This window comes from Arachis ipaensis, chromosome B02, assembly GCF_000816755.2.
Source record: "Arachis ipaensis cultivar K30076 chromosome B02, Araip1.1, whole genome shotgun sequence".
Lineage (NCBI taxonomy): Eukaryota > Viridiplantae > Streptophyta > Magnoliopsida > Fabales > Fabaceae > Arachis > Arachis ipaensis.
In genome coordinates, this window is record NC_029786.2 from 94,699,171 (window position 1) to 94,708,016 (window position 8,846).

The 8,846-nt window shown below is 33.1% G+C and overlaps 1 protein-coding gene across 2 annotated transcripts; it reads left to right on the forward strand.

The window, feature by feature from the left end:
- LOC107625789 (BAG family molecular chaperone regulator 4) lies at positions 1,504 to 4,354 on the forward strand. Of its 2 annotated transcripts, none has more exons than XM_021116212.1 (4): positions 1,504 to 1,806; positions 2,476 to 2,732; positions 2,811 to 2,957; positions 3,730 to 3,843. In XM_021116212.1, exons 1-4 carry the CDS (start codon positions 1,632 to 1,634, stop codon positions 3,826 to 3,828), a joined length of 678 nt encoding a protein of 225 aa, XP_020971871.1. In that variant the 5' UTR covers positions 1,504 to 1,631; the 3' UTR covers positions 3,829 to 3,843. The 2 variants fall into 2 exon arrangements, with proteins under 2 accessions (XP_020971871.1, XP_016183988.1); XM_016328502.2 differs by having other exon boundaries at positions 1,506 to 1,806; positions 3,761 to 4,354.

Below are 8,846 nucleotides of genomic sequence, written 5' to 3' on the forward strand. Positions count from 1 at the left end.
AACTCCTTGCACTTGTCATAGTACTTCCAATGATCGGATTCCAATACCTTGCACTCAACCCCATGGCGGATGCTATAAGTCTTCACACTTAATATGACTTCCTCTTTATCCTGAAACTGCCGACCAACTTAAAATTCAGATACAACTCCTGTATTTTGTGTATCTCTGGCCCCGAAACTAACAGGTACTTCCAGATTCCCCTGAGGTGGCACGACATCCAAGTCCAGAGTTGAGAAGTGCGGGAGTACTGATTAGTTTCTGAACTAGATGCTCCGCCACCCACAACTAGAATGGTCCGTGGTATGTCATCGTCACTATCATTAGCTATCGTGGCGGGCTCCACATCATCATCATCATCATCATGCAGTGCATCCTCAACTCGATCGGGCACTCCACCCTCTCCGAAAACCGGAACCATTGCAGGAGAACCGAGTGTTGCGATCGCAACCTCCCCTAACGGTCCAGTCTCACAAACTCCTGCGTTACCACTGTGGTTCTGATTAAATTCAAAGGATGGAGAAGCAACTAAAACTGCCCCAGGTGTAATCACTGGCACAGCTGACGAGGCACCAACAAGCATGAAACTAGAACAGGCTGGATGTCCTAAGACTGAGGATTCCGATTCGAACCTCCAGAACTAGATACCACATCCACAAGCTTCGCTAACAGCTCTGGAGTCCTCACCTTAGAAAACTGCCGACGACAATAGAATAGAACTTGCAGATCTTCGTCACTGCTAATAACAAATAAATCATACTTCACATCATCGCGTAACACAGAAATTGGGATTCTATAAAATAACTTCTCCACCCGTTTCGACACCATGCAGATGTAGTTTCTGGAGTATAGTATTCTGAAACTCAGTAAAACTCGTTGAATGTTTGAGAAAAACACTCAACGGGTCCTTATCAGTAAATTTAATTCCTGATCGCGTTTTCTTTTTAATAGACCATCTATAATGCACAAGAACTAAAAAATTCTCATAACTAGCCATTGTGAATCTCACTGTGGTAAAAAAAATTCACGTTGAGCTCGTATTTATATAGTTAGGACTCTATAAATCGAATTAACTGCGTTCGATTTAATCATATAGTATGATACATAGTAAATCGAAGCTAAAGCTACATATCACTTTAAATCGACTTCAATAGATTCGATTTACCAAGTGGGTGTAAATCGAACCTTTTTGCTTCGATTTAGCATAGAGCATATAAATCGAATTTTATAGATTCGATTTAGTATGGTAGGGCATAATTCAAATTCTTTGGCTTCGATCTACATGTGAATCACAATTTCTAGTAATTCGAATCCTATAAATTCGATTTAGTGAAAATTATCGATTTATATAAAAAATGTAAATTGAAACTTTCACGTAACCTTTTACACTTTGGGTTACACTTTGGGAAATTCAAGTAATTTTGGTTTGCAAATAGTTTATACACGTGACTTATCCTGTATTTTTTACCCTAAAAAATTAAATTAAAAGAGATTGTTACCCAAAAGAACAAAAGGCCCAAAAATAAACCAGAGGCTGCTTTGGAGTCCGGTTTGCATATCTAATGAAGTAATGCAGTTCGTCTGGTCAAACGTAAGTCCAAACTTCATCGCACTCTGCCACTCTCAATCGCAAAATGCAACCCTCCTCTGCGTTTTGCCAAACACCCGCTTCGCTTTCCATGGACACCAACGCCCCAAATCTTGCCACCGCCGGAACCCCTGACGACGGCGGCGGGCCCGAAATCAAAGTCAACGTTTCCCATGGTCCCTCTCACCACGAGGTCCACCTTCCAGCCCAATCAACTTTCGGTGATTTTTCTTCTTATTCTGTTTCCAATTCAGGGTGATAATAGTTGATTTTTTTGCGAGTTTGATATTTTGATTTTCTGAAACCATGCTTTTTGGTTGAGACTTCGTGAAATTAGGGTTGGTATTGTGTTGCTTGGCCAGTGCATATTCTGAATATTTTAGATGTATGAAGTTTAGCAGCTTTGAATGTTTGATACATGAAATTAGGGTTCGAATTCTAGATTCTTTTTTTGTCACAGAAGTTTTGATGCCATATCAGCATTACGCGCTGGCTGGATTCTAATCATTCTAAATTTGTTGCAGGAACCAGAAGCTTAATTATTAGGTAGAGGCACATAAATATACATCTAATATTACCAATTTTTTGTCATTTTCTTCTTGAGTAGATAAGTAAAAGATCAAGTTCGAGCCTTGTTGATATGAAAAACATTAGGCACCGGCAGAGCTTTTAACTTGCCTTAGATGCGAAAGTAAACGCTTCTTTTTGCGGATCGATTTTGTATTTGAAAAGAGTAAAATCACATAACACTCATGTTAATATTGGTCTGCTCATCGAGAATATTGGCTCATTCAATGGTTTAGTTTTTCGTTGAATTATAATATCAGTTTGGTCATCAAGGATGTTGTTCATTGATGTATGGCTTGTCTTGTTTGGTTTTTCAATAACAGGGGATCTCAAGAAATTGCTTGTGCATAAAACTGGTTTAGAGCCTGAACAGCAACGACTTTTCTTTAGAGGAATAGAAAAGGATGATAAACAACACTTGCACCAGGAAGGTGTGAAGGACAAGTCCAAGCTTTTGCTTTTGGAAGGTACTGCTAGCAAAGAGAAGAAACTTGAGGAAGCCAGAAAACAAAATGAGATGTCAAAAGCTTCTGAAGCTGTTGCTGGAGTTAGAGCTGAGGTGGACAAGCTTTCCAATAGGGTGAGTATATCTTTGAAATAACCTATGTAGAAAAATATTTACAGAAGAATGATCATATGGACTAATCTAATTTTTCAGGTGAGTGCCCTGGAAGCGGCTATTAATGGGGGGAACAAGGCTTCTGAGAAAGAGTTTCTTGTGTTGACGGAGTTGCTTATGAAGCAATTGCTGAAGCTGGATACTATTGAGGCTGAAGGTGAATCGAAGTTGCAGAGAAAAGCTGAGGTAGTATTGATGACAATAATATTGCTTAGCTGAAAAGTTAATAGCCTGGTCTATTTTTGTTGGGTTTTTAATTATCTTTTGTGCAATCTCTTGTGTTGGTTAGTTGTGGGCAATAATCTTTCTCGTTTTATTTGAAATGTTTTTTGGTTTTCACCATGATGTGTAGAGCAGTTCACGCAATCTTGTGATAATTTTCTTTCTCTGAAAATTGCTAGACTGGATTATAAAGCTGATATGATAATATAGAAAAAGGACCTTAGGAAACTTAGTGATCCCTCAGTGTAAACATTGTCAGAGAAGGTTCATATGTAATAGATTATAGATGTGTGCCAATATTTCATCATTCATGAAATTTCAAGTAGATATTTCTTTAAAAAGTACTAACTACTATGGCATTTTGCATATTTTGAAGGTGGTTTTTGAGCTTCTGACCTCTCTCATTTGAACAATATAAAGTGACTAACTTTGTTTCTCCCATCCAAAAAAGAAATCAAACCTTACTTTAAATTTAAATCTCTAGGTGTTGCAATTGTGACAATCTGAGTTATTTGTGAATCTGTTTGTCCTCTATAATCTGAAATCTTTGCCTATGTTATTCATCATTGTTAGTTTGTTTTCCTTTATTTTATTAATTAGTTCTATTATTATTATTATTATTATTATTTAGAGAAAAGAGTATATCTCTTCACATATTTCTTCATAGAGGTGTAAAAGCAGCTTTTGGGAGAAAAAATATTGCATCAAGCATATTTGTTGTTAACTCCTACGAAAGGCTGAACATAAGCCTTTCCACCCGTCAACAGGTACGTCGTGTGCAGAGCTTGGTCGATACCCTAGATGCTCTAAAGGCACGAAATGCCAACCCTTTTAGCAGCAGTGACAATGGTGTGAAAGTTACAACCCAATGGGAGACCTTTGACTCCGAAATGGGAAACTCTAATGCCCCACCTTCAACATCATCTTCTACTAAAGTAACTGAAGACTGGGAACGGTTCGATTAGCTCATAAGTTGCTGTGGAACATTAAATTATAAAGTTTATACAACACCATAGGGTTGGACTTTGATGCTTCATTATTTATTCAAGGTTCAATCTTTCTTAAGTTTGCCGTATATTTCTTGGCACAAAGATAAGATTGCTGGTTAGCTTGTGAAGTAGGTGGCAACAATTCTGGTAGCATAAGGATTCTTTTCCTTATAGAGGTAAGACTGATAGCACTTAATCCTCTGCAGACTTCATAATATTTTGGACATGAGATGGGAGCCCCATCTACTTAGTTTTAGAACTAAACATGTGTATAAGTTAAATTGTATTCTTTTAGTTGAATAGTATTCCTGCACTGTTATGGTTAATGACTTAACGCATTTTTATTTAAAGGTGTTTCTTTTATTACATAACTATTCTTGTAACAGGTTTTTGTTTTATTTTATTTCGATGGCTCTATGAGCTGCAATGCCTTCAAAAGGTAGGATTTATCAATCCAAGATGAGAAGAATTCACAAGAGTTAGTAGGATTAATGAACATTTTAAATTTATCTTAAATAAAATTAGTAGGACTCTTTTATCATGTGCTTAAAATGATCTTAAATGAGGTTAAATTTGTGTTAATGTAAGAAATTTTCGTGAGATAAAGCTGGTAGTATTGACGTTGATCCATTATCATGTGTTGCAACGAAAACCAGTATTTCTCAATTGCTTGAAGTGTATTATGTAGATATGTATTTCTTTGATTATTTTAAAATATGAGTGTATGTATATATACATTATAATATGTATATTACATATTGCAAGTTGTTTTGTAATTTTAGAAAATAGAGACTTTGGGAGAATTTTGAAAGGTTAATAAAAGTCTCAAAATTTCAAAATTTGTGAACAATGTCAAATTTTTTGAGAAGAATTTTCTTATCATCTCCGCAAACTTGCAAACACATTTTTAGAGAAGACTAAGGTAATTGTTTAACGTTAATTTTAACGTCGAGGAAAAATCAAATTAACATATCTAATATTTGTTTAAAGAGTATGTACAAACTCCTGATTTATTCTCAATTTTTTCCCTATAATTTATACATATTTTAAGCAAAAAGTGGTCATTCGTAATTTTTTAAACATGAATTAAACATGTTGCAAAATATCTGAGTGCTTATCCAACTGACCATTATTCAACAGTAGTTATTTCTCGTGAACCACATGGATGTAGTGCAAATGCAAACTTAGGATTCTCGTTGGTTCTAATCTTAACCACAAACACGCGCGCACACACATGGTTCTAATCTTTACCACATACAAAGGAGTAAAACAAATAAATAAGGTTTCAACTTTCAAGATCACAAGTGTCACAGCCTATCTCTTGTTTCTTTCATTTCCCATCATTTCTTGTTTCATTCTAAAGAAAACATTAGGATAGGACAGCCAAGTCCTTAAAGATCCAAGTAGCAAATTGTTATGCCTGCCACAAAAAATTACATTGATTGGATTCGATATAAACTCAATAAAACAAAAACATGTTTTTCGTATATATGAATAATAATGATCAACATTATTGCATATATACATACTCGAACAATCATAGTAAGTTAATGATAACATCCCATCAATCATTCAGCCATAAGTACTAGAAGGAGTATACATAAATAAACAAATATATAACTAATTTGAGTCACTTTAATAATACATAAATAATTGAATAAATAAGTACGACAAAGAGTAGTTGTGGAAGCAAATGTTAAACCTAGTTGGAATTAGGACAATTTAATGGAAGTGTGAGCTTATCAACAACATCGTATATGTAATTATGTATATATAGCAGAAACAGAAGCTGAACGTGTATATAGTAACAACCAACAACAGAAGAATTATGTCATTTTGAGTTGACGGGTTCACTTTTTTTTTAAAAGAATAATATTATATATTTAAATTTTTTTATAAAATTAAGTTTAATTAAGTTAAATAATAAGACTTAAAATAATAATAGTTATAACTAATTTTTATTATGTTATATCAACTTGATTGAACTTAATTAATAAAAAAAATCTAGAAAACCAACAATTTTATTAAATTATGACCAGCATGTAACCAGTAAAAGAGGAGTGAGTAATCCTACACCATCAGATGAAATCTCACAATATTAAAAACATCATTAATAGTTACTTAATGACTACAAATCACAAAAATTACTGATTCTTTAGCACTTCTCTTAATAAAAAATTTAAATATGTAACATTATTTTTTTTGCAATTTCTTTAATAGATATTGAGCATTTGCATGAAAACAAATATTACGTGATACTTTTATACGTAGTTCTAGTCATTTTACAATTTAAGACCTTCAAATTCCTTCTCCGATCCCCAGAACACTATTACTGATATTTGTTAATAATAGTACTTCGTTTGAAGGCTGATATTGTAAGAGCACAATTTTTTTCTTTATTTAAAGTCTCTGTGATTTTTGATGTCATCCATATATAATTACAAAATAATACAATATAGTTAATAATATTTATCATTTTAAGTCCACATTTGATTTACAAATATATTTTCATAACTTATTTTGCTGGTGACTGTATGGAGTTCTGGACAAAGTACGTTGATATGGTGTGTAATGGAGAACGAGAACCTCAAGGAGTCATTGTTGAACCAGTTTGTGCTAGATTAGAGTTTGTCGAAAGTGCAGAGAATAATATAACAAAAGGATGCGAGCACATTTTAATGAGAAGATGATCATGATACTCGTTAAGGCTGGTACAGTAATTAAAAAGGAGATAAGGAATTTGAATGGTATCTGTGCCACCACAAATAAATTGAACAGGAATATGAAGATGAACACTGTTCAAGCTAGGAAGTGGAAGAATCAGATGTAAAAATTGAAAATTTAATAATGAATGAAATTTTTTTTGAAGAGTAAGGGGATTTAAGAAACTTAGAAGACTTTGGAGGTTCTGTAAGCAGTGAGCCAAATCTAGAAAAGCAAGGATGAAGTTGGGAAGACTATTTGGTTAAAAATAGAGTGGCTTGAGATTTGATAGTGGAATTAGGAGCTGTTCTTTATGACGAGGGAGAAGACATTATGGTTATTCTTTAAGTTCAGAATGAAAGGAATGCATAAAAAAGGAAGCAAACAAAACAAAAGAAAAAAGTAAGAAAGAGTCGCTTTAAAAATCGAAATAAGATGTGTAATACAATGCTTAAATTATTTACCGTTGTTGGAATGTGAGGGGTTTATAGGGTGTCAAAAAGTTGGGAATGGTGAAAAATTTTAAAAGGAAAAATAAGGTAAACATATTAGGATTGATAGAAACGAAGAAACTAAGTTTGATGCAATGGGTTGAAAATTTGTGGGATCGGATGATGCTTTTAGGAGTTTTATTGTTGATGTGGGACGACATGATGTTTAAGGCGAATAATTGTTATAAAGAGGAGAAATGGTTGTATATGAAAGGAGTGTTGACGAATAATAGTTTCAATTGTACGTTTTGCTTGGTGTACGGTGCGCATGTCAAAGAGGATAAACTGACTAGAAAGAGTTGAACTTTATCTTTATTAGGTTATGTCAAGTCCCAATTTGCTACATGGGTAATTTTAATGAGATTGTGACAGTGGATGAGAAGAAAAGAGTCAGCATATTAACAGCAGCAGAAGAAGATTTTAGAAGTTGGATACATGATATGGAGCTGGTGAATTTAGAATTGAATGACCATAGGTTTATTTGGTTCAGGGGCCAATTGTGCAATCGAATTTATCGCGTTTTAGTTAGCGTGGAATGGGTTGAAGAGTTTTCTAAGACGCGGCTTAAAGGTGAGCAGAGATGCTTATCGGATCATTATCCGTTGATGGGTTTTATGCTATCATCTAAAATACTTAGCTGAAAATGAATGATAGGATATTTAGGAATCAAGAAGCAGGTATTGCGAAAGTTATCAACAAGTCGATTAAGAGCTACAAAGAGTGGGTTGATTTTGATCCTTTTAGTTGTTGATGACGATACTGAAAATGACTACAGTTTAATTTTCTGTTTTATTACCTAGTAACTTTGTATTTTTTAAATTTTAGCTGTTTCACCTTGTTGTGTTGAATTTTTTGTTTTTTAAAAAATATCTTAAATTTTAAATTTTAAATATTAAATCTTATAATATTGATTTAAAATATTAATTAATATCCCTAAAAAAGTAGCAATTCCTAACATTTTTTCATAATTAAAGAACTTAAAATATCTTATGACAGGACCCATTAATTATTGTAGAAATATAAGAGGTGAGTTAATTATTGAGGGAAAGATGCTTATCTGCAAGAACTACCATCCGCTTACACAAAACACAACTCATTATGTTCTCTGGAAAAGTTAAGTGAGAGTTTAATTATTTTTAATCGAAGTTCTGAAATTTACCCATGATAAAAATTATAAATTTAATAATAATTAATTTTTTATTTTATTATTTTACAAATTTTATTATTTTAATAAAAGTTTTTTTTTTCCAAACAGAATATATATAACACGGTACTTAGGTATCATTTGATTATTAGTGATTATGTTAATTAGAGATATGAACTCGGTAATATATTCCTGATGGTGGTGGATGATTCTAAGGGTGAGGATAGTGGTGATGGTGATAATATTGGTGAATGATGTATAATTTTTTAAGAAAATAAAAATAAATATTAGGTATATATTTGGGAGTTTTAAATTAATTTATGTCTTATCTATTATAATTTTACCAAATACTATACACAAAGATTAATACTTTATGTCTACAGTATATATCTCTCATCTATTTATTATGACTCAACTCAATGAATTATTGAATTCATGCTTTAACTAAAAGGTACCTTATATACAACCAATTTTGTACCACAATGTTATCCACGAAGGAGTGTTGGCTTCTTCCAAACTTCCCATG